This window comes from Trichomycterus rosablanca, chromosome 7 (assembly GCF_030014385.1).
Source record: "Trichomycterus rosablanca isolate fTriRos1 chromosome 7, fTriRos1.hap1, whole genome shotgun sequence".
Taxonomy (NCBI): Eukaryota; Metazoa; Chordata; class Actinopteri; order Siluriformes; family Trichomycteridae; genus Trichomycterus; species Trichomycterus rosablanca.
Genome location: NC_085994.1, coordinates 35,921,946 through 35,949,580, shown reverse-complemented (window position 1 = coordinate 35,949,580; position 27,635 = coordinate 35,921,946). Strand labels below are relative to the sequence as shown.

The window sequence follows — 27,635 nt, the reverse complement described above, 5'->3', positions numbered from 1 at the left end:
ATATCAAACAGTTATTGAAAAGGTCAGCGGCAAACTGGGTCAAAGTCTAATCAGGTGAACTTGGAGCGACACGGCAAGCGCAAAAATCAAGGAAACACAGCGGCAAGCTAAGCAGCACTGCCACACTCTATAGGAAACAACGGCACAGCCAGTGCTAAAGCGGTTTGCCGCTTCTCATGTGAATGCGCCTTTATATCACACAAACATCTTCAACTGCATTTTACTCTGTTACAGTATCTATTAGGATGGGCATACGTGCTTAATCATTTGGGTTTTGCAAATTGAATAACTTCTTTTAGAATAAAGCAATAATCAAAATATTTCTATAAATAAATATAATATCGAAACCGCTGTATTCATTTATATATGCAGTAGCTACCAAAATAAACCATTTATGTGCTGCTATAGAAAGGAAGAAGCCTCCCGTCTACTAAAGCCTCAGTGAGATAATTGGCCTGGCCAGATACTTTTGGTCATATAGTGTACTTCAGTTGTGTGTGAAAACAAGAGGTTTTGTTTTAGAGTAAAGCTTATACAGTTAGAGGCTGAACTCTGAATCTCATGTTAGAAAGACTGCACTACCGAGGGCTGATTATAGTTATTATGTAAAGGCTGTACGTGACACGCATGCTGTTCATTAACGTTCAGAGATTCTCTCTCGCTCTCTCTCTCACACACACACACCTTCATCACCTACTGCACCTATTTTACAGCAGTGTTACAGTACCCTGGGAACAAAAAACTTGATCCAATACAGGTAAATTCAGACACAGTGAGTTGTAATGATAATAGCAGGTCCACCTGCCTTCAACGTTGTGGCTCGATTACAGTATCATGTACTTCTGCATTCCCAATAAAGGCTGGCAGAGGGGTCATGGAGGCGCAGATGACTGACATGTCAGTTCCTCTTAACTGAAAGTCATCTGCAACTTGTTGAGGTTCAGGTGGAAGTGTTTCTATCACAGTTTATTCCTCACAGATTTGCCAGCTTGCTTTTCTGTGATGATGGCTTATAACTTTGCCTAAAATAATTCAAAGGGTCTGATTGACATGGAAATTTTTACAAACGTGCTTACTTGCTTTTAGTAGTGTGAATACTAATAAATACACATTTTACTTGAACAGTTTTGCTAATTATATGATTTGCAATGAAAAACACAAGGATAATGAAAAAGAGAAGCACATGAACTAGTGAGCTCAGAATTTTGGCCTTGGTTTCAAAATCTAAAATCAAGTACAAAACAATGACTGCATTGTTTTTTTGTTTTGTTTTTTTTTAGCATTTTACATACTGTACCACATACTGTATGTATTGCCGTATTGCTCAGCTCTACTCCTGTAAGGAAAATACATTTAACTTCAAACTAAAATTTCCAAGACTGAGTAAAAAGTGTACCAACATGCCTTCACTCTCAGTTTAAATCTGGAAAGGTTGCACTAGAACCACTAGACAGCCCAAATCAAATTCCCTCGAGTGCTGTAAGCAGGCTGAAGTTAATGTTGCTATGATTTGCTTGAGATAAAACCACTCGCGTAGCGTGATGGGATAAATCTGGCATTCTGAAGTGTGTTACAAAAAGGCGCATTGCACAGATGGAGTGCTTTCAGTGGTAGATTGCGATGCGACGACTTGGAGAAGCTGAATGATCGGCACAGACAGATAATATATGTAAAAGAACAGAGACTCCCCGATAAGCATGCTGATCTTCAACTCTGCCAAACACTTAGTGCATGAACACTGCCAAGTATCTCTGTAGAAGCACACAAGCGCACACACACATATTAACAGTAACACACACGCATTTAAGCACTGTGTGTGTGTGTGTGTGTGTGTGTGTGTGTGTGTGTTTTTTTTTCATTCCACTTTCTAAAAGTGTACAATATAACGATTAAAGCAGGTTTATAAAAGGTATCTGATACGCAGCGCCCACCAAAATGAATATTCTAAAAATAAACACAGGTTGAAAATGGCATTTTGCGTGACTTTAGGAAGATATACGTGGTTTCCACAGCAACCTTTTTTGTCTTTGATAATGTGGAGAGAATAAAGACTAAACTAGTCTTGTTTGGATGCGGAACTAAAATTTACATGCTAAACTGGAAAAAAGTCCAAACCACAGACCAGCCTGAGTCTAAACAGTGTGGTGAAAAGGGCTGTGCTGATCGTCTGTATTCTTGCAAATTTGACACAATAAACAAATTATCAGCCAAAATGTAATATTGGATTAAAAAATAAAAAATAAATGAAAACAAAAAAGTTTTTGTGGAAAAGAGGTTACACAACATCCATAACACCCATGCAAAAAAAATAACGTCTAACCTTTAGCAGAGACTGCAACCAAATGTCATTTTTTATAATTTAATTTTCCATAACTGCTTAAACCCAGTCTCGGATGACGTGGGTCTGGCACCATCTGAAAACTCTTACCACTGAACAAAAACACACCCTGAACAGGATGTCATTTAATCACAGGACACACTTACACATTAACTCATTCACTTAGGAAAAATTTAAGCAGCCAGATCTTTCAATGCCGTGTTTTTAGAAGGTGAAATAAACCAAAGTACTTGGCCACCCAAGGAGGATAGAGGTCCCTGTTCCTATCAAGGTTTCTTCCTTGTATTACAAGGGATCTTCAAAACGTTTCAGTACTTTTATATTTTGGTTGGAAACGGTGTGGGTGGGAGGAGCAGTAATTGGTCGTGTCTGAGAGACTGAGAGAGCTTATAGTCCGGATTTAGCGCCATCTTATTTCCATCTTTTTGGATGCTCAAAGAAACTTTAAGGGGAAGAAGATTTTCATGTGATGATGATGTGAAAGCAACGGTACATCAGTAACATGTAGAAAAGTGATGTCATTTGTTTTTAAAATTTTAAATAAATAGAGTTTAAAAAAGTGTGGAAACTTTTCGAAGAGCCGTCTTATTTAAAGAGATTTTTCTCGCAACTGTTGCCCTCAGCTTGCTCTTTGGGGGGGTTTGCACCTAGAATATGTAAAGCTGCTTTGACACAGTCATCATTGTATTATGAAGTGCTTTACAAAAACAGTTGAATTACATTAAGAAAGCAGTGCATCAACGTGTGTCAACAACTGTTTTACCTGCTCCACATACACACACACACACCTAGATAGATATTTGAACCTCATTACAGTGATCAGAGGCAAGGATTGAACTTAGAACCACAGGAACCATGTTGCTGTAACAGGGTGCTCACATACTAAAAATTTAATGATTTCTAGATCATATAATCGTAATTTTGGGCGCTCAGGTGGTGCAGTGGGTTGGAGTTTGAATCCCCAGTGAGCTATCGGCAGGTCGGGCTTCTACCTACAGACATGGGAGGGAGGAATCACCCAGTGATTCTGAGGGAAAAAAAAGTCACCCACCGTGACCCTGAACAGAACGTCATGTTTTACACACTTTGGTTACATTCATAACAGAACAGGTAATTACTGGTTACACAAGATTCATCAGTTTTTGTCATGGACAATTAATACATCTCACTTGCACGTCTTTGGACTGTGGGAGGAAACCGGAGCTCCAGGAGGAAACCCACACAGACACAAGAAGAACATGCAAACTCCATACAGAAAGGACCCTAACTGCTCCACCGGGAATCGAACCCAGGACCTTCTTGCTGTGAGGCGACAGTGCTACCCACCAAGCCACCGTGCCACCCTCCCTGACCAGAATAAAGTTGTGGTAAAACATGAAAATGAAATAAAAGAAAAAAATAATTGTATTTTTTGTTGTTGTTGTCTATTCATGTTTACTAAAAAAAGACCTGGACATAAACAAACCTACAGCATAGATTCAGGGTTGAGTTTCAGCTGTGTAACTGGGTTGCAGAAGGAAGTGCATCAAGGTTTCTGTGTTATTGTGAACTGACAGGTTTATTCCTGAGAATACTCCTGACTGCTAGTTTAAAATGATGCAGTGCTACTTCTCATTGTTTAAGAAGAATGAAGTCAAATTCAAATGTTCCAAAATGCCCCAGAATTTCTCAACAATGTGCAGTCAGCCATGTGCACAAACCCCAAATTAGCTACTCACAAACAACTAGGTGCCTCAGAGTCTCAAAACCACTCTGAAACAATCACAAACTGAACCATCAGGTGAAACGTTCTCTAAACATTACATGCAACGCTGCACCAACATACCCGCTAAATCATATTAGCTTCCTGTCTGCATATCTGCTAGCATGTGTTGAGCACACAGATTGCGGAGCCATCGTCAGTGGAGGGAGAAAGTCTCCCAAGCTGATTCTGACACCTCTCCCGCTAGCCCATCAGAGCCGCTAAAGCTACCGCTAGAATTCACAGGCACTGCATGTATCAGCGTGGAGCACAGAGCCTCCACGCACTCCTCTCCAGCACCATTAATTATGGCTTCTAATGGATTTGGTGTGAGAGAGCAAGTGTCAAAAAAGATTTTGTCACTCATGGTTATGTCCTCGCTGCACTGTGTGGGAAGATGACGCTGACGCCATGTGTGGCCACAAAAACAGAAATGCCCCGTCACTGACATGCTGGCCAAATAAAATCCCAATGCAAACTGATGGGTTGAGCAATAAACCATTGACACAAAAAAACGAAGTGAATTGGTTTGGCAATTTATCACATGTCCTCTGAATGATGAGTATCTGCAGTGTCACCAGCCTGGTCAGGTGAGAAATGAACTCTTTGCCACTACAACAACGATTAGTCCTACTTAGTCAAATCTCTGACACAAGTGGCCAAGGAATACGGAGAGAGTAACATGTTCCTCCATACACACACAGCAGCTAGAGGAGTGTGCTAGGGTGTCATTCAACCCACAGAGGCCAGAATGAACAGGGAAACTGAATTGCTGTAGGATTGCGAGGACCGCCTCAAAGTGCAAATTAACCAGTGAGGCACTTGAACACTACGTGAATGAAAAATGTTAAATCGCTAAACACAAACCTTGAAGTTTGAATTTCACAGATTATTAGCATATTACACGGGACAAGGCTCGGGAAAAGACGCAATTTTCATGGCCGTGAATTAGGCAGGGCCTTAGTTATCAAGTAGACTTCATTATTTAAAAAAGCATCAAATACAAGTAAGCAGTATGAAAATAAAAATGATATCAGTACTTAATCAGAAGAAATGTGCTCATATTTCTAGTTCACTGACAACTGAATGATTATACTGACAGATCTTTTTCAAACTTTTCAAACTGACAGCTCTATGTGGAGGTTCACGGCACGCCTGGTCTGACTGTGTGAGCCGGAGGTTCTGAGGAGGCTTTCTGCAGGATCGCCTTGACGTATCTAGTGAGCAGATGAAGGTTGTGTGTGTGTGCGTGTGTGTGTGTGGTGCTCGCACCAACCTACCCGTCTGACAAACGGCACCTTGCTGATGGGCGAAAGTAAGCGTCAGGGAGTCCTAACGTCTTGCCGGGACTCGGTCTGAGTCAAGACGTCAGAAGCACCGGCATCGGCACCAGCGTTCACAGATTAGATCAGCCAAAAAGCAAAGGGGAACAGATGGAGGCTTACAGAACATAGAATGCATAGATTTCTACCAGCCTGTGAAACACTGCTCACTGAGAGCCTAAAAAGAAGCACAATATCAAGAGAAACATGTAGTACTATAATACACAGAATACACCAAATGTATATGGCTGAAAGTGGGGTCAGAGTGCAGGGTCAGCCATTGTACGGCGCCCCTGGAGCAGGGAGGGTTAAGAGCCTTGCTCAAGGGCCCAACAGTGGCTGCATGGCAGAGCTGTGATTCAAACCCCAATCTTATAATTGATAGTCCAAAGCTCTACCCACCAGACAACCACTGTCCAGTCAACGTCAATGGTATTAATATGGATTTACCCTCTTAGTAGAATTTGTAGAATTAACAGTAACAATAACTGTGTCTATGGGAATTTGTTCCTTTTTTTTTCAAATGAGCATTTGTGAGGTCTGGTACTGATGTTAAACAAGCGAGAAGTCCTGGCTAGTGACTGTATTTTATTTTCTGATAGTTTGATGGTGCTTTCCATCAAACGTTCAAACCTACTGAACACTTTTTAAAGGGTTAAAAAGCGTCCATTCGGCACACGTCCACGTGTTTGTGTGTATGATCCGTCAAAGTATAGTTCTCATTTAAATCAGTAGCATCGCCGAATTTTCAACCTATGTCAAGGTTGTCCATGTAGGCGCAGCCTTAGACTGGGCTGTAGGAAGTGCTGTAGAAAGCATGTGTACGAGGAAGAGCAGAGTTAAAAATAGGCTGAAGATAAAAAAGGAACAAGGAGGAGAAAGCTGTATAAAAGAGGTGGGAAAAAGGCTATATTTATTCTTTGTGTGGTCTGGCGGTCATGACGACACAATGGTCTGTGTTATCAGTATGTGTGCAGATTTTATGCTTGCTGGGTCTATCCTTTTTACTCCAGACACCCTCGACCCTGATAAACGTGCCACAATCTCCCTCAACCAAGGAAGAAAACTCATTCCCCCATGCTAACCCTCAATCTCTTTCCATAGGTAAACAAAGCCTCCTCCTATTGTTTTTCAGGATAAGGTTTTCAGATCATTACATAAGTTGTTATATTGACTCTGAGCAGAACTTTGCCTGGAGTGCTAATTACACAAGCCCAGGATTCAGGGTTCGAATCCACAGCGGTGCTATCGTCTGGCTGTACATCTACATAAAGACATGATGGGCAATGTCTCTTGGGGAAGGGGGATGGATGGATTTCAGAGTGTGTTACTGCATGGTACTCAGTGGGTGCCTGGCTGGAGAATGAATAAAAATATAGGAATTTGCTGCTTGTCTGGATCTTCTCTATGAAAGGTCATTTGAATGACTTATTAGCACAGACTACATTTTATTTTACAAGCTTCTATTTTAATAGATACCACTTTCCATCACTTTCCATTCCACCGCTTAGATTTCCAGCATGCATCTCTCTCAAGCGTTACTTTCTTTCGAAAGGTCTCAAAATGCCTGAGGTCCAAAAATTCACTGCATTCTCTGGAACATCTGGGATCTTCTTCTCTGTTAAGGCAAGTTATGGGACAATAACCCTTGCTGTTTTTCTCTAGAAAAAAACCCCCATGTTCTTAAAGGCAGAGATTTAATACGTTCCACAAAAAGCAGCAAAGAGCCTGGGATCAGCCTAGCGGCAAACACGAGTGCTCGTACTGTGAAAGGGTTACATCCGCATCCTGAGCTGAAAGAAAAACGCTCAACAGACACATGAAGGAGTGCAAATCCTGTTGAGCCGAGCTGCGCTGAGATACCCTCCGTACTAGCAGCCCTTCAAGGCACAATTAGGATTTTACGGAAGAAATCCACATTCCTGAGCACACAGAAAGTCATCTTCCTTTCTCACACTGCTGTCATATTGCACTCTCTCTCTCTCTCTCTCTCTCTCTCTCTCTTTCTCGCTCTTGCTCTCTGCTGTCAAAGAGGGACCTGAAGCGGCTCTAGATGAAAAAAAAATCCCAAAACAAAGCCACGTATTATACCATCAAACCGAGCTTCTTTTTTGGCAGGAGAACAAAACTGAGTGTTGGGGGAGAAAAAGGTATTTCTTGCATGTTCTACAGCAACCAGTGTGAAAATGAAGCATTAGCACCGGGTGATGGAATTTAAGGAAAATCAAGCAATAAAATTGGGTGAGAACCATATTGAAATGTTCTTGGCTGAGAACTCAGTGTATTCTATTTTATCATAAAACTTCCAAGGAACTTTTAAAACAGAGGAATTTTAACAATTTAATTTAATTTTTTAAATGAAAAACTTACTTTTTCTGGTCAGGGTCTTGGTAGGTTTGGTTTCCCCAAAATTACTGGGCGCATTGCAAGGCCTTGGTCATCCCCTGCATCAGACATAGTCTGTACCATGTCAGTATGTAGATGGCCAACGGATCGTTAGCACAACTGAGATTCGAACCCCAGATCCCAGCAGTAGCGGGCTAGCCAGATTTACAGCTCCACCACTTGAGCGCTCAGTTTAAACATATAAATACACTATTTGGACAAAAGTATTTGGACACCTGACCATGAGCTTGTTAGACGTCCCATTTTTACAACAAATGGTATTGAAACAGAGTGACCGTTGTGTTCTTTTGAGAAGACGTCTCACAACACTTTGAAGTATGTGTGTTTTGTGCCTATTCAGTCAAAAGAGCATTTGTATGGCTGGGCACTGATGTTGGTCAAGAAAACCTCAATTGATGCTCCAGTTCATTCCAAAGCTGTTTAAAGGGGTTGAGGTCAGGGCTCTGTGCAGGCCATTGGGGTTTCTTTAAATCAAACATTTCTTTGTGCCAAGAAACAGTCATGCTGAAACAGGAAAGGACCTTCCTTAAACTGTTGCTGCAAAGTTGGAAGCATGTAATTTCCTTAATATCATTATCACAACTGTTAGCAACTGTTGTGGCTGAAGCACATTAATATACATTTATAAACTTTTTCAAATATATCTGATATGCAGCCTCTGGCATTTTGTCTTTACAGGATTTCTGATCCCTCTAACCACTATATTTCTAGAATCTCACTGTTTAGGGAAAATAATAAAACTGTCCAGTTTTGGTGAATAAATGACTGAGTGAATGTAACCAAAATCAGTGTCTGCATATTTCCTGTGAAAATGAATCTTTGTACACGCTGAGAACTCATGTTAAACAAATTAGGGACAACACGAGGGTCTACATTCAAACAATAGATACCAGTTCCATAAGAAAATGAGAACACAACAGTTAGCATATCTAATCAGATGCTGATGCAGTACTTTAGGCCAGTATCAGCTCAACAGAGATACCATGTTACAGATGGGTGCATCCCTAAACAACTTTTCCTGGCTTTTCAGAAAACTTCCTGAAATGTTTACACAAAGCAATAAAGATTTTTGTTAAATAAAACCAGTAAAACCACAGTGTGAGAGCTGCTTCAAAGACAACAAAAGAAAACCCAAACTCAGCTAAGTATACAGTTAAGTGTTCCGACTTCTGCCCACTTTGGTTTCTCTTCACAAACACAAAATGTCCACAAGATGTTCCGTGTCCTTGTGTATTGTGGGGGAAGAGAATCAGTTTAAGCACTTCAGTCACTTCAGGGTAATGCAAATGACTTTAATATGTTAAGCAGATTAAAGTGGATAAGTGTCTAGATATATTTTATTTTATTTTTTGAAAAGCTACATAAACCTCCAGTGTTTTGATTGTGGTGTAGGGGAGGGTTGGATATATGTGTGAGTCAGTTTTGGATGATCAACACAAAAACCAAATATATGTGATTGGCTAAGAGAAATTGGGCTTATACAAGACTTTGCATTTTAAGCTTCTTGGATGTAAGACCATCCTACTACTGTCTTATGATTTTGCTTTAACGCCAGCCCTCAGGAAGCCAAAGGCAGACACAAGCCTCAGTCTTCTATCTGCTTAATTAGGCTTGTTTGCAGCTTCATCTTGTGCCTGAGTAATCTAAAAGATAAAGAATAATTACATTATTTTTTTAAGTAAAATCCTAATTAAATTGGTTAAGCCGATGTGGAACAGTGGTGCAGCAGGTGGGATGGCAGCCACACAGCACCAAGGTCCTATGAACCTGGGTTTACACTGTAGACTTTGCTACTGTTTGTGGCAAGTTTGCCATGTTCTCCCAGAGTCAGTGCGGGTCTCATCTCAAAAACATGCAGAAAAATGGATGTTGGCTTTAACACTTTTTGTTAAAATCGATCTAGACAGTCCTTTTCACCTTTGGCCCTGAGAACTCGGGAGTCCATTTTTCCACTGACCACAGCATGTTTCCACTATCTTTAGGCCCAGCTAAGATAAGAACTTGATATCATTTCTGCAAAGAATTGATTTACGATTTTCTTTTTAACTAACAGAGTTTTAGGTTGCATTTCCTGATGCAGCGGTGTACTGTGTTACATGACAACAGTTTTCTGAAGTAAACCTGAGCCCATATGGCTATATTTATCACAGAAGCAAAGTTTCGATTTCTCATGCAGTGCCGTCTAAAAAAGCAAAGGTCCTGCACATTCATTAGTGGTTTCCGGCCTTGCCCTACATGGCCTGAGGTTTTTCTAGTTTTCTTAAATCTTTTCACAAGTTTATGTACAGTAGACAGTGAAATACCTATTTGCAATTTGCATTGAGAAATGTTCTGTTTGAACTAATTGACAATTCTCTCACAAAAGTTGGCACAAAGTGGTGCACCACAACCCATCGTTGCTTGCAGTAACTGAGCCTTTGGTGGGTCATTCTTTTATGCCCTAATCATCACCTGTTATCAGTTAAAAACGGTGTAACTTCATTATACATTTTTCACTGTTACTTTGCCCCTGTCCCAACTTATTGTTTAATGTTTGACAAAAATCTAATTAAAAATGTGCTTATGCTTACAAAATACAATCAGGATGGCCAACCAAAACATTAAGAGTCATTTATCACTTTTGTCATTTAAATAAGGGTTGAACAGAATGAACAAATGACAGATTTTTGTTTTTAATGCATACTCAACTTTTCAGGGAAATGTCTATAAACATATGTGAAAAAATTTGACCCTCTTTAAAAATGTTTGTACAAACTGGTTCTAAACTAAAATTTTGTCATGTACCACATTACCAATTGTTCATGATTTGTTTGAACATCACCCAAAGATGCACAGATGCCACAGAGGAAATCTGAGAGCATGAAAAAATGAAGAGAGAAACGAAACAAAATAGCATAAATGGATTAGCAAATAATCGCAATAACATATCCAAAGCTTCCACAGGATCAGAGGAATGACAAGGCCAGAAGGACTGCTCTGTCTAATCATGATTTTAATTCTCTTTAAGGAACAAAGCAAGGCAAGACAGATATAAAAAAGAGAAATGCATCATGGGTGCATCTTAGCAATACAAGTTAACAGTATGACTCCAGGCAAGCCTTCAAATAATTTCAGCAATGTTAATAGAAACTACAGATTTCAAACAACCTGCTGTCTCTGTCTATAATCTGTCTTAAAAGCATTTCATTTCTAAGAGTTGTAAATAGGATTGTTAAAATCTCATAGATGTAAACGATCATTCACATGATTTACATAATAATGCTATAACGTACATAACATACGGTATGGATTATTCACAGCAAGAAAAATAAGTGTGTGTGTGTGTGTGCAGGTGTGTAACAGAAATAAATCACAGTAAACATTGAGTTAGTTTATACTTACTAACACAATTTATCTTAGTTTAACACATAAATAAAATGTGTTATCATGGTTAATTAAAATATAACATTTTCAAAACTAAATCAAACAACCTCCTGCCAAATCTTTCCACAGCCACACTAAATGACTTGGAGCAAAGTAACCATATCATCTCCATAAGCCATAAAAATGAGGACAGCACTAACATACTGTCAACATCCATACAATATAACCTAGTAAATACGATACCACTCTAAAATAAATACAAATATTCCCATGTACAAAAAAATCTACTATTAATTTTAAGCATTTGTGCTATTTAAACACCAGCATTTTAAAACAAATACTACTTTAATTTTTACAACTGAAACTAAGCAATATTTGAACATTTATCTAGAAAATGAACTGTTTTCGCTTCCTAAAGATCTCTGTTCATAACAGATAGTATTCAAATCTACAGGACAAGATTTTAAGCTTTTTTTTTAGTTTGAAAGGTTTACTTTTGAAAATACATACTATTCTGATACCTGAATGAGAAAATGTGCTGTTTTAATGTGTGCATTTTAAAATAAGTTATATTTAAATATTCACAGTATTCAAGCAATAAGCACACATATGTACTATTCAAATCTGCACATGTACAGCACAATAAATGTCTAGACTGTATTCATGGAAAATTCTAATGGGGACATTTTAACCATTTTTTGCTGATGTTATTAGGTTCAGATCAGGTAAGTTCTACATACAACATTTGTAAGTTCTACATATACCATTTTACTTATGTTTCATTAACAAAAACTGCATTTTAACATCAAACATAAAAGCAAACTTTTTAATGAGGTCAAAACAACCTTTTTGAGCTGATCCCCACAGAAGAGCTACTGTTGCACACATTGCTGAAATTTGTGCTGGCTATGATAAAAAGTTGTCAGACCACACAGTGTGCATTATAGGGAGTAGGGGTGCATAGCAGCATACCAGTCCCCCTGTTTAGGACCTATGATGACCAGCGAAATCACCTTTAATTGGCACATGAACATTAGAACTGGAGCAATGGAAGAAGGTGGCCTGGTCTAATAAATCACATATTCTTTTACATTATTAGGACGACCGTGTGTGTGTGTGTGTGTGTGTGTGTGTGTGTATCGCTTGTCTTGGAAAGACATGGCACTAGGATGCACTATGGGCAAACCGGCAGAGTCAAAAAGGCAAACTGGAAGAGTCAGTGTGATGCTTTGGGCAATCTTCTGCTAGGAAACCTTTGGTCCTGTCATTCATGTGAATGCTACTTTGACTCGCACCATCTCTTTAAACACTACTGCAGACCAAGTACATCCCGTCATGGCAACCTATATTTGGCACTAAATATCGCTATTTTTACAGAAATGTAAAATGATTGTCTGAAACTCTAAATGTAAACTTAAAATGCTAGAGAATAAAATGTAATCAACATTTGGGACATCGGCACCCATCAAATGTATGTTGCAGGCAGCAGCATATTTAAGAAATTCTTGCTTTTACAAGCAAGAGAACTATTTTACCATGATTGGGCAAAATCCCTCTAAACAGCTTGAAGCCGAGTGACATTTTGTCCTCATTTCTGCAACAGTTCTGCCAGATATGATCCATCATCTCCAGTTAACGCAAGTGTTAATTACTTAGGCTGCTAGAGTCTGGCTCCTGATGCTCTGCGCTGAAGCAATTTCTCCAACAAATGCTCCACAGTTTCCAGGCTTCATATAAATAGAAATTTAATTTCTTTATGTTTATCCTGACATCCTCAGTAGCAAAGGCATATTCCTGAGCGAATTGCTTATTGCCTCTACGAACTCTAAACTCCCTCCATGCTCAGTGTGCATGAAGACATTATTGTACTTTGATGAGGTTTATAATGTTAAAGATGTCTCTCATTATAATTATTTTTTTTTTATATCTTCCACACACCCGAGATCGTAATGACGTGTTAAAACGTACTTTAGTGAACAGCTGTATCTTAAACACACTCTATAATTATAATAACAATAAAAATAATAACAATAATAATAATACAAATAATAATGTTACAACCAGCTGTGGTGCAGTATATTGTATCAGTACAGTAAACACTAATGAGCCAAATCATTAAGGACAATGAACAATATCAATCAAGCCAGGATCAAGACAACCAGATCAAGACCCTGTTATGCCAGCTCGATCTTCAGACCTGAACTCCAGTGAAAATCTCTGGAATGTAATAACAAGAGTGTTTGATGGTCACCAGCCATCTAACAAAGCCAAGCTGCTTAAACTTTTTCAGCACGAGTGGCATTAAGTCACGCAATAGCAATGTAAATGACTGGTGAAGAACATGCCAAGCTGTGATTGAAAATTCCACTAAACATCAATTATTATTATTATTATTATTATTATTATGATCTTTTAAAATGAATTTAAACTTGTTTTTTTGCTTTATTCAAGGTCTACATAATACATATTATTATGTATACTTAATTTAATTGAAAGAATTACATTTGCTAACCTAAATGCTAATACAGTATTTAGTTACATCCAAAGTGCTTCAAACCACAGAATGAGCATGTTCTACTGGAAAATAACTAAGAAGAAACAGAAGCCTTAAGTGCAAAACCACTGAGGAATGCTAAGAGGTAAGAGAAAAACACAAGAGCCAAGTAATACTGGCAAAAAGGGCACAAGGAAGAGGTCAGAGCTAAGGGAGGATAAGACGGAAAGAGGAAAAATCTGTGATACAGTGCAAAGTTCAAACGTAACAGGCACTAGAATCTTCAGCGTGGTTCATGCCTGACAGGTTTTGGTGAAATACTACGAATACCCGAAACCATTATTTTCAGCTGTAGGACATTAAAAAACAAACATGTGTGCGGCTGTATTGTACAAAACAAACCTACAGTACATTACACTACATTTAAAATAAGCTCACTTTGCCCTACATGGATATTTAGGTGTCACATGATTCTTTGCAATTGTCACCTATTAAAGCAGCAGTAGAAAAATGTAGCATTACAGCAGGCCATGTTGTTAACTCTTAATGTATTCATTTATGTAATTGTTTTAATAACCGTTTCATTCTGATCAGAGGTGGGTTTTTCATGACCTACAAACACTGCCAGCAAGGCAGGAACAGACACAATCAGCTTAATGCTACAGGACAAACACATGGGACTTCCAGGTCTTTTTCTGTGCTCTTTACTCATTTGTTTTAAGTGGCCTGCTTGTGTCTGTTGGGGGTCAGATGGAGTAAATAATATGCAAACATGGGCACAGAGTCTTTTGTATCCACTGTACAGTACAGTAAAATTAATTTCCTATATTTAAACCTGGAGACTCAACCTTCCAATGGATAACCCTGAACCCTAATCATGGTGTGCTACTAATGCCCCTAAACTGGGCAATGGGAAATGTTCCACATATAAAAGATGTACTAGATTTTAAACAGACATGAACAGAAAATACACCTGATCTTATCTAAAATACAGAAAAGTGATGTATTGACCTCAGCCAGCCCCTGCCCCCACCCTTAGACATAGCCATTCATGTCTGTATATAGAGGCCCAACAGCACAGCTTGGAATTCAAATCTTAGATCCCAGCAGTAGAAGGCTACCATAATTTACAGCTGTGCCAACCAAACACCTTTTTGTTATGAGGAACTAACCTAAAAGAACGTGTGTGCTGGTTTGTTTGCTTTTGTGATGATCACTTCAAATTCAAGTCTGTTTTTTCTGTGGTTTCTTTCTGTACTTGTCTGTATTACCTCGACTTTATTTTTAAATCAGTCATAATTTCTTACCATTCAACATCTTCCACTTTCACCGCTAGAGAAATTGAGGACAGTCGCCCACAGTGTGATAAATAAAAACCAGCAACCTTAAATCCTCCTCTTTTTATTCATCTATTGATTGAAGAGGCCCAGCAGTACAGGAATCCTGCATGGGTGGACGTGTGGGTTTTCCCTGGGAAAGACACACAGGGTCTTCCGGAAAGGAACCCCACCCTCGGATGGCAGATAGCACACTGTTATGCCGCACCAGTGCCAAGGCTGGCGTGGGTGAGTGGGCAGCGCTGCGTAGAAATGACTAGCAGCCGCGGGCATTGCCAGGCTTAGCGTTGAAGAGGATGCCGCCCCTGTCGTAATCATAGGCACCGCGGTTTAAAATAAAATAATGCAGCGATTTACCGAAACACGAAAAAAATATAGAAGGGGGGGGGGGGCTAGCACATTCAAATCTTCTCTTATGACGCCCCCACACAGGTTTAAGCAGAGCGTACAAAATCATTTGCTGTAGAAGAGAAACACAGAGAGACATAGGAGGATGGAAAAGCAGCAGAGGTAACACTTAATACCAGGGCAGTAAGCATGCTCAGAAGATCCTGGCACTTCTAATCACCGTAATGGTTTAAAAACCTCATCTTATCCTAAGCACCACATAAAACAACAGCAGTCCCCAAATGAACCACAGAGGCTTATAAAGTCTCAAAGAAGACTTTCTACAGCCTAAAGGGACTGGCACCCCAAAGTTAACATGATTTCAGTGGAAAGCAATGGCATGTTTAAGAGTACGACCCAGTAAAACCAGGCAGGATGAGAGATTAAAAACACTTCAGAGCTTTGAACTCTGACTCTTATAAATGCTGTCATGTTGAAAGAAAAGCTTTTCATGTTAAACTCATGTGTGCCAGCAATCACACTTTCACTTCATACCAATCACGTTAAAACACTCAGACCACTGACTGCTATGCTAGAAATTGTCCTGAAACTTAAACTTGAAAAAACTTTAGCTGGCAACCAATCTCGAAGTTTGTACATGTGATGATGCAGAATGGTCAGGTCTCCTCTATACGGTATAAGTAAGAGCTCACCCACGTATTAATCAATGCAAATGTTCGCAGCTCGCTGACCATCTGATCCAGTTCTATTTCTGTGCTGTAGTTAACGAGTCAAAACAAAACTGCAAGAAGCATCGGACATGACTAATCTATGTAAAAGTCCCTGATTTCCCTACATGATATTTAAATCCATACTCATAGGCTTTCAGGTCAATAGATCAGACTGTTACAGTAAAAGCCTAAAGGCAAAACGTTAAATAATGAGCATCAGCATGCCTATGCTAGTACAGAAGACATTAAGAGAACAGAAAGGACTTGAATGCTTGACCCCTGTACATGTCTGCTGGCTCGTTTATGCAGTGAGGGCATTTTTGCAAGATTTAAGTTCACTTGTTCATGCAGAGATAAGGACCAACCAAAACCAATACAAAGCTGTCAGGAGTGATCATGAAGTCAAAATAACAGAACATTTCCATCCCAGTAAGAGTGGTCTCATACAATACATGACAGAAAAAGTTAAAGAAAGGTTTGATTAGTTAAAAATAAAGATGCATGAGTACCGATACTGGTATCGGGTATTTGCCCGATACCGCGCTCATTAACTTGTACTCGTACTCGCAAACGAGGCTGCGATACTAAACATCCGATACCGTGTGCCTAATGCACGTTGCTGCGTTATGCCTAGTTAACACTACACGATTTTTGCCCTGATTTTCGCTCGGCGGCTGGTCGGCGCTAGATTTGCCGGCTCGGGAGCAACTCAGCGTTCGCTCAGCGATCAAAACTCGGCTCTCGATCGCTAAGTGTGAACTATCCAACAACTCGATCCGAGCGCTCGGCGACCGGATCGAGTTTTCTAGCATGTCAGATATCTGATGTCAGATGTGCGACTGGGAATGAGTGACATGTGGAACAGCCAATGAGAACGCAGGATACGGTGCGAGGGGAAACGCAGGAGAGGAGTGTAAACAGGTGGGACAGGGGGATAATATAGTTTATATCAGAATACACCGGCACACACACGTTTTACAGTATTTCTGACCTGATCGTTCTCTACAAAACATAACAACAAAACACCAACATTGCAAAAATATTTATTAACCTCCAACTCATTAACTCCATTAACTCATTAACTCCATCATTCTAAATAGGTATTGGTATCGGTATCGGTATCGGCAAGTACAAAAATACATGTACTTGTACTTGTACTCGGTTGGGAAAAAATGGTATTGATGCATCCCTAGTTAAAAATAATGTAAATCAAATGCTATGACCTTTAAAGTTACCAGATCTTAACCCAACTGAAAATCTTTTGGACAATTTGAGACAGACATTTTAAACCATGCTCTTCCAGGCTATAATCTAAACCATAATTATGGAAACACAGGTGTGTTCTCGTATAGTTGGGAAAATTTGAAGAATCCATTCCAAGGACAATTAAAATCATCCCAACTCAATACTGTTACATTACTTAGCTTTTATTTAGCTATAATAATCATGTAAATCAACAAGAGTTTGCATGTTTTGAGGCTTGTTTTGTTTGATTTTTTTGCAAGCAGGCTTAGCTAATGCTAATCTGATCACACAAGCGAAGTTGCAATCCATGAGAAATTGGTAAAAATCAAGAGTTTACAATTTTGTGACACCCGTTTTAGCATGAAGAAGAAACAGCTGAAATCACTTGGTGTGGCCTGCACAGAGCCCAGACCTCAAATCCATTAAATACATCCAATTTGTACATGAAAGTGTACATGAAATTCCTTGTTTTAAAGAATGTACGATACCATATTTAAAGCCCTAAGCCCTATAACCTAAAACTAGTGACATTTTAAAGCAGGGCCATACGTGTTCAGTCAACATGTTCTCATTGATATCACTGACATTGGTGCATTTCTTGAGTTCATTGCCTTTGTGAACGTAGCCTTGTGCACAAACCATTTTACATTGTTGTTAATTTAACACAGCCTGTAAAAACATTTATAAATAGATGTACTTCTTTACACCTCTCTTAATCCACCAACACATCCCCTATAGTTTAGCAAAATAATGCCATGCCACAAAGATGATCCACAGGAGAGTATAAATGCTGCGATATTTGTTGCCTACCAACAGAAAAACCAAGTGTTCATATCAGAAATGAAAACGAACCATTTCAAAACCTCTTCTCTGTACATTTTGGACTACTTTACAAATTACTGGGATGAATAAACACTATAGACCCAGGAACTGGAACTGCACTAAAAGTTCAGCATGTTCACTAAGTAAAACAATACAGAGAATGCACCATACATGCTTTACTTTGCCTGGCATTACCAGAGCTTCTGATTCATTGTGAACAACAGCCAACTGACAAGTCATTTTTATTATCTTCTTGCGTCAAAGATATTTGTGGATTTGAAACATGGCACAAGCAGAACACCACAAGTGTTGGTACACAGTATGCTGCCAATTATCTGTTCACCAAACTGAGAACATGTGGTATCGTTGCAAGAGACAAACGAAGTGATTTTACACAAGGATTAAATGCATTACCCTGGCTGTTAGGAATTGTACACACTTAATTTATTATTGTTATTCTGGCAAGCAATTTAAGCTGCAATAATTCACACTAAAGAATAAATAACACTGTCCTAAAGCTTTGCAGAAGTTAGGGATAAAAAAGACTTTGCAGTAAGTAATGGTATTGCAAATTTAATGTTAATGTTAACATGCATACTACACAGCTTGTATGGTCAGCTCAGTCATATAGAATATGTGCAGGACTACAAGGTCAGCTAGAAGGTGTGAGAAACCTCATTTGTACATCAGCAACTAATTTTATACCTTAAAAATAATTTATGTTTTGGTCAACCTAGATATGGTTCAACTCCACATCCTCATGGATTAAACAAATTGAACATATTATTGAACAAAATCTTGCTCTACCTCATAGACTACAAATCCTGTTTTTTTTTTTTCAATAGAAAACAAAGTACACCTAGAACCCAGGCTCAAGTGCCTAATCAAAAGCTTCTGTATGGTGACAAAGCACTTGCATATAGACCATAAATGGCACAATCACTTACCAGTCTTTAATACCTGAATAACTTCCCACAGTAGAAAATTAGGGGTATCAATGTCTGAAAAGTCATATATGATTCTAACAAAGAGATTTTAACGATCTCCAAATCATATGATGGTCAGAACAGAAACCCACATAACAACACTATGATTCTTCCTACTTGTGATTTTTCCTACTGTGTGTATGTAATAATCGTGGATTGAAAGAGGTAGTGATAAGGGTTTGTGTGGGGCAAGATTGCAGCAAATATAAGGAGAACATGCTCAATTTCTTTCAAATACAAAGGAATCCACAACGTGGATTGCATTATCAGGGGCTGGTCTGCTACGAGCAACATGAGACAGAAAGCATTGAAGAAAACTGACCCATACATACAGCCAAACATCGCAAAGCCATGATGGCACGGTGACATGTCACTCATGGACATGTAAAGTAAAAAAGTGATTTTAAGGAATTAGTCATACAATACATTAGTAATCAGTATATTGAACATCTTAAAACCATAGTCTTGTGATTTTACCTACTGTGTGTATGTAATAATCGTGGATTGAACGAGGTAGTGATAAGGGCTTGTGTGGGGTTAAAACTGGGGTTCCAATTAAGAACAAAGAACGTTATTTTACGTTCTTGCATTTTTGCTCACCTTCGCAGTGACTGTAGACAGACATTAGTATTTATTTTTTTACTTTTTCAAAGCATCTTTTCTCAGTTAAGATTATTGTTTTTGTGCATGGTTCCAGACCAAAATACACACCATTAACAAATAAACCAAATGAATGAAAGCTGTAAATAAATACATTAGGAGTAAACTAATTCTGCATAGCATTCCCCAGCTGCATTGAATGGATATTAATGGAATGAACATTGGTCCTTGTGGAAAATATAAAACCATCCATGTGTTTAAAAATCCAAATTACATGCAGCTTCACTGAAATCATGCCATGATGACTTTTTATTGCTTTTGTTAACTTTTTCTTGTTCTGTTTGAGTGTGTTGCTAATTCAGAGGTGTATCTCACATTGCTGTTAACTTGTAACTTTGTACTGATAATAAGCAGAGGTTTAAGTGAAGTGGAAGGCTTTGGACAGCATTTTAGCACCTTTAGTTAAACGACATTCATTTTTAGAATAAATCTGGTCCTTTTTTGTAAATCACATCCAGCCAAAACATTTACTCTGTCAAGTGTTCTCTTAGCCTAATTTTACATGATTATAAAACCCTTTCCAGACAGCAACAGGGTAATGAAATTGTAAGGGCAGCCAGTGCAAACAATTAGTGAGTACACTGTAACCATGGAGGCATTAATGACTGTGTTTAGAACAGACTAACAAGCAACAGAGACATGCTTAGCAAAAACAGATAAAGAATCCTTCATTCATTCATTTTTACTGATCGTTTAATCCTGGTCAGTATTGTAGTGCTTATTCTGCCACCCAGAAACTCTTCATGCAGGGCGGGAATACACTTTGGACAGGTGAGAGCAGAAATAAGAAAAACATGCTTAATACCTTTCAGATACAAATGCTGTGTCCCAACTGCCCTGAAATCATGACGTGGATTGCAAAATCAGGGTCTAGCCTGCTACAAGCAGCACGAGACCTGACCCATCTGTACCACCAAATCGAAAAGTCATGATGCCTAGTCAGCTTTAGTACTTTAATCACTAGGCTACAGCTTCCTTGTACAGTCACGCCTTGCAACTGAAGCACAGGGTGAAGCCCTGACCCTGCAAGAATTAATAAACTCAATTGCAGGATGATTAATCAAGGTGGAACAATACTATGGCTAATACAACTTAAACAAAAAGGTGCTCATTGCAAAAAAAAAGCAGTGGCCAAAATAAAACCACAATTTCCCTTCAGGGATTAATAAAGTACTCAATCAATCAAAAACAAGTAACAACTAAAATACACAAAACATCTGCAACATGCAACGGAGAAAGTGAATAGAAAATGAATAGTGTAGATGACTTTGTCACAATATGACAGAATACTCTGGCCATCTGTGACAACCCAGTTCTCGAAAAAAGAGGAAAGACCGGGAACTCGCAAAACAAGCTGCAATAAAGAAGTGGCACCACAACCCCACCAAGCTACTTTGATTTACAGGTGGGGTTCGCTTCAGAAAAGGGTTGTCATGCTGCCTCTGAGGCAGCTCACTCATCCAGGGCAGTTTTGTCGTGATGCCTGAAAAGTGCTGCAACACCAGTTGAGATACAGTGTGATGGCCTCACACACCAACAGAAAACTGGACCGGACCAAACCCGGAGTCATAGTTTCAGAGAAAGAGCAGATTGCCAACAGAGGAGCTGGCAAGTCTGTGAGGAAGAATACAAAAACACTCCTACCTGGAGCGAATCACCGCTCAACATGGTTCAGGTGACTTGTCTGCTAGGAGTATATGACATGTCCATCATTTGCACCTCATTGCCCTCTCTGCTGGCCATAACTGACATGGCAAATGAAGCAAGATTATGCAACCTGGTCCAGCTGGACTCGTTACAAGAACATACAAATGAACATTAAAAAAAAAACATATTTATAGCCAGCGCCAATAAAACACAAAAACAAGGCACAGATAACTAAGCGTGTATTAAGTGGCACACCTGTTAATGCAGTAATGGGCAGATGGATGTGTGCACTAATTAGATGCCAGATTTTTACATTTGTGGCTCATAGAGCATGTAATAAAATAAATATAATACAATCCTATAAGCATAATGAAGCATCATTAGAGGCAATATACAGTAATAGGGAGGGATAACAAATATCCAGTGAAACTCATTACCTTGATGGCACTATTACTGTTATTATTGAATGCACTGCAATAACATACAAGCTCTCCAAGCAGAAAAGTGAAAACCAAGTTCACGTCACGTGGCTGGTTCCAGTCATTCCTTTAAGAGCTGAGACACAAATCTGTTGTTTAGCATGGCCCTTTGCTTTTGTTTTGGGTAATGAAAGCCCATTGAGAGGAGGACATGCTGGACCACTGCCCATTCTGCTGTGTTTCAATTACCCAGCATGCTTTCAGCAGGGTAATGAGGTGGGTGTCACTACGGAGGCACAGTGACAGCCAGCGCCTGCTGCACTGCCGCTTGGCCTCTAGTTTCCGCAGCGATCGACTGCCAATGGAAAGGGTCGAGAGGGCGGCCGAGTGAAAAAGATGAGGAACAACAGGGGGGAAACGAGAGCACAGACCCACCGCAGACCAGCGGCTGGCTCACACAGAGTCCCATTTTCACAGCAGACCTCCAGCTACCGTATGTTTTCATAAGTCTGAGACATGGTAGCAGGAAAACTGGGGAATTACGTTTCAAAGCCCAGTAAATAAAGTTAATATTGATTTAATCTCATGTGTAATCTGTTTTGCTGTCTGACACCAAGTCCAGCAATAAAGGAGAATCATGTAGGACAGCATAACAGATAATATGACCATACATCAATTGAGGTTTGGAAGACATTAGGGCGATAGATCATCTTCAGTCCAGACTGCTTAGCTTCGGAATTTATAAACTAGCTCCCAAAACTGAAGTGGCTTTCAATTTTAGTTTTCAATTTACAGTGTAGTGTAGTTTGCTGCTGTTCTTCACTAGGCTTGATCCTATTTACTACCGTGATTCCACCACGAGAACACCATAACACCTAAACTGATCCAGTGAGGCGAACAAAGTAACTATTAGTGTGTTTGTGATTACTTTGATGAATGTGGTGTCTGTCAGTGCGTTAAGATGATCGAACCAATATTTTCACCTCCATTTACTTAGGATCCCTCACGAAATGCTAAAAGCTAAATGCTTGTTAGATTGGTCTATTAAAAATGGCAATAACATACCATTTATGTTGTCATTTTTAATCGTTGAATGACTTTAGTGTTTTCTCATAAGCATTTTTAGAGCCCTTGTCAAACATTAAACAGAGCAATTCATGTATTCGTTTATCTTTAACCATCGGAGTCAAACAAGCCCTCGGCAACCATTTTAACCTGAGTTTGTAACATACTATTTATAAATAATAGTTTCTTTTTTAAAATTGCTCTCTGTTCTTTTATAATTGCTTATTTGTGCACTTTCACAATTTCATTTTTAACTTAGTGAACTTCATTTTATTTACAGACACCATTTATTTACTTGTGCCAATATATCTGCATCATCCTGTCAAAATCTGCCCATCAATAAAAAGCATGCTTTTATATTTTTGGCCTTTGCTTTTTGTCCAAAGTAACTTACACGGTCGGGTGGTGCAAAGATTTATCACACTAGGCCACCATCGCTGAGATCCAGGTTTGAATCTAAGCGTTGCTATCGACTGACCGTGCGTCTACACAGATTTGATTGGCTATGTCTTTGGGATGGCTGACCAAATTCCTGCCATGGATTGGCATCTTGTGCAGGGTATTCTTGCCTTGTGGCCAGTGTTTCCTGGTGGAACCGGAGCCGCCGCTACCCTGACCAGTATAAGAGGATTGATGAAAATTAAATAGTAGCTGCCAGTTGGTACAGGATTCAATACAAGCATACATTTGAGCAGTTGTGGGTTACAGACCTTGCTTAGGGCTCTTACTGTGCCATTCTGAGGGCTTCTTAAAAATTTGTACTTTATCTTCAAGAGATTTTGTAGAGCATGTGATCATTAAGCCTAATAATAATAACAGCAAAATCTAAAGTAGGTTAAAGGACCTAATGATGGGTATTTTAAATGGTAAAAAAGATAATATTATTGATCATGCTTTGAATAGGTGGGTGCTATAGCAATGTACAATACAGCCATGGCATAAGGCAGCATGTGTTAGCATGCTTAGCTTAAAATATACAATCCATACAATTAATTTTAATGTCAAATAGTAACTGTTACAGTGAGTACCAATTAAGGTACTCACTAATGTCTAATCATGAAAGAATATAATAATTATAATATGTAGAAATAATAATATTAATAATAATAAAAATAAGAAACAGCACACGTTTATATAAATCTTTGCAAAAGAACCTTTACATTCTCTGCAACCCCTTTTAAATCACAACTGTGGCAGATTTGTAATTTATCCTGGAAATAAACCCTAGATAGGGTCAGAGTCCATCACAGGGCATCAAACACTCCATTATTCACACCCACTCACACCTAGATGCAATTTCATTTAGTCAGTCCATCTACTGGCACGATTTTTGGAAGGTATGAGAAAACCGAAGTAAGAGAAGTCACAAAGACCCATCGAGAACCTGAAGCTGTGCAGCACTATACTTACAGTACATGCACTATGCTTACAAGCGTACTGTTCACACTGTACGAGTACAGATGAGATTAGTCCCTGTGTAATGGAGTAATTGTGCCACCTACTGGTTATCTCGTGTCACGATAAACAAGATCGGTAAGCCTACATATACTGTACGTGAGCCATGCTCTGGAAAGTGTCAGGGTATGGGTTACAAAATTGAAAGACATAGGTTGAATTCATATGTCATAACAATGAAATTAGGTTCATGTATTAATTTATACAAACGTGTTTGGTACAATTTCAAATTTCTGCAAAAAACACTGTCACAAGAAATCCACAATGATGCCTCAGTAGACACAATGTAACTTCTCAATTCCTAAAGGCCATGGCAAACACAACACCACACAGAAATCCATGTCAGAATAAAGTATTGGAGACAATGTGTCTTACCTTGTTAGCCGAGGCCAGTCGTACTTGCGGAGCTCCCCATTCCTGACTGATCTTTGCCCTGACCTTCTGAGGGAGGATCATGCAGGAACCAATGTCCACACCCGGATAACTTAACTCTAACTCTCCACTAAAAGACAAAAAGACATCACCTTATTGGAATCAGGGCCACAACTATGTTTTCGTGGCTTCATATCACACCCTTAAAAGAACTGCTTATTCAAAGGTATTGTATCAAAACTGTACTAGCAGGGTACTGTGTGCCAGTATATGTAATTTGAAAGTTAGGCGGTTCAGAACTGAGATGATCAGTGTGTTGAGTGGGCTTTGAGTGGGATCTGCCAGCTGCTTAGCATCTATGAGTCAGTAATGTGAGGGAATCCTACACAAGACGGGGTGGAACTTATTAGCCTACGAGCAAACTTTTAGACTGAAGCTTCACTTCAATCATGTAACTATTTCAAGAGCTATTTCTATAACTATTACAAGAAGTAAGTTTCTGTCTGCAGTATATCTGGATGGAGAACCTGTGAGCTGTTAAGACTTGCCCTTTGGGTGATGCAAAGTGGTGGTAATGTAAGTGGTGGAAAACACTTTCTTGTTCTTTAGATCTTTATTTCAAATATTATGAGTTTAAGTCAGAGGATGGCCATGGCAAAGTCTTGATTCTCTGGTCAGTGAACAATTTTTGTGTGGATATTAAGCTGTGCTTTGGATCCCTGTCTTGTTGGAGGATTTACCACAGTCCAGGTTAAGTGTCATGTGTATTCAAACAAGCTGTTCAGGGCCTTTAGAAGAAAACAGCAGTTTAGAACATGGTTCCATTTAAAGCCTCGGTTACGTCTGTTAAACTGCAGGCACTTGAGTCTGTTGGTCCTTAGCAGAAGAAGCTTTTTTTTCTGGCAACCCTTTCAATCTTTTTCTGATTATGTAGGTGGCATCAAATTGTGGTTAGGAAGACATTTTGACCCAATTAGATCTTGGGGTGGAATCCCTGCCCACTCTAACCATCCACCTTTTTGGGTAAGAAGTCAATATGTCCTCCCCCAGGAAGATTTGTACACAATGGCTAAGCTATTTTGTGTACTCATTTCCTAATTTGTGCTGCTCATCAACCCTTTGTCACCCATTACTGCTATATTCTTAAAAAAATAGGCCTGTGCGTCACCTCATATTTATACCACCAGTGACACAAGAAGTCATGGCTGACCATTTACTTAATGCAATTTTAAAAATGCAGCTTTTATGTGACCCACCGATAAGATTATCTGACCATAAAGGCATCTGTTAGCTGTCTTGTTAAAGTGTAGCTGTTTATTTATTAAAGTTCATGAACATAGTTGCATTATTAATGCATTTGTCAACCCAGTGTCATCTTACCACAAGTGTCCTCTTTTTTTGTACGTTCATAAGTTTTGACTTTGTTCTTGTTTTGGGAGACAAATTACCTAAATCTTAAACACTCACTCATTTTCTTACCCGCTTATCCAATTGGGGTCGCAGCTTTTCAATGGGCGCAAGGCACACAGCAACACCCTGGATGGGTGAGAGGACTGTGGGAGGAAACCGGAGCTCCCGGAGGAAACCCACACAGACACGGGGAGAACATGCAAACTCCACACAGAAAGGACCCGGACCCCCCCGCCTGGGGATCGAACCCAGGACCTTCTTGCTGTGAGGTGAGAGTGCTACCCACCGAGCCACCGAAATCTTAAACAGTTAAACATTTAATTTACATTTTCAGCATTTAGCAGATGCTTTTATCCAAAGCGACTTACACGAAGAGCAATGGAGGGTTTAGGGCCTTAATCAGGGACCCAACAGTGGCAACTTGGTGGTGGCGGGACTTGCACCGGCAACCTTCTGTTTACTAGTCCAGTACCTTAACCACGGAGCTATCACTGCCCTAATGAGAATATAAAAATATACACATTTTATCCTTAATCTTTGTTAATACAAAAATGCAGGCTAACACTGTAGCTAGAATTGGACATGTACTTGTTGAAGGCCTACATAGAGAGTAAATCTAATGTTTAAAAGTGAAAAATTGAGGTTTTTGTCTCGTTTTGTGTGCAAAACTCTTACTTGCAGAAAGCTTCGTCTTCTTCAGTCAGCCGTTGGGCTTCACTCTTCTGCACGTGCTGGCACGCGACAACGCACGCGACCACGAGCCGAGAAAACGCGCGAAACTTCATCTCAACCGTCTTCACACCTCAAAGAGAAGCTCAGGGTGAGTTACTGCTTTCTTAACCGTCTGTTTGCTTTTAATTTTAACTAAACTACTGCTTCAACTCTGACTTATAAAGCAGCTGTACAATCCAAAACATACGGTGTGTGATTAACACCCCTGACGAGTCAACAAGAGACCGAACAGAAATGACCTTAAGCCATGGTGGCGTTTTCTCTCCGTTGTTCAACACGACTTACCTTGAAAAAAAGCCGAACGTCTCTGGTCACCCTGCTCCGTCCATAAACAAGCGATAGTGTTGCTAATATCTCAAATTACGAGGTTAATTTGGGAAACTAAGACGGCCTACTCCACACTTTCATTGGCCTTTGAATGGTCCTGATACCTGTCAGTCACAGGTGAAGATCCTGTTAGTTAATATTGACTCTGAGACTGCAGAGGTGGCAGCTTTTCTGTTTACATTAGCACATGTGTGTCAGTTAGCACACACTTCTATCTAAAATTACTTACACCCGTGATCATATACCATTCAGGCAATTAAAGGCCTTACTGAAGGACCAACAGTGGCTACCTGGCAATGGTGGGGCTTGTACAATAACCTCTGAACTACCACTGACCCCAAATTTCACAATATTGGATAATGTAAAGCATTTTGGATAATGTACAGCAGTTAGTGGTTTTCAGTTTCTGGCTACTATAATGGACTAAATTAAAAAT

General features: G+C 39.4%; 1 protein-coding gene across 1 annotated transcript in view; it reads right to left on the bottom strand.

Annotated features, from left to right (window-relative positions):
- LOC134317916 (phosphatidylethanolamine-binding protein 4) overlaps window positions 1–27,204 on the bottom strand; it is a 99,841-nt gene extending 72,637 nt beyond the window's left edge. The window contains exons 1-3 of the mRNA XM_062998653.1: window positions 27,158–27,204; window positions 26,816–26,942; window positions 24,734–24,860 (exon numbers count right to left, since the gene is read on the bottom strand). Of these exons, the coding sequence (XP_062854723.1) occupies window positions 24,734–24,860; window positions 26,816–26,925 (237 nt within the window). The 5' untranslated portion in view covers window positions 26,926–26,942; window positions 27,158–27,204. The remainder of the gene's footprint in view (window positions 1–24,733; window positions 24,861–26,815; window positions 26,943–27,157) is intronic.
- Between the last annotated feature and the right edge of the window lie 431 nt (window positions 27,205–27,635).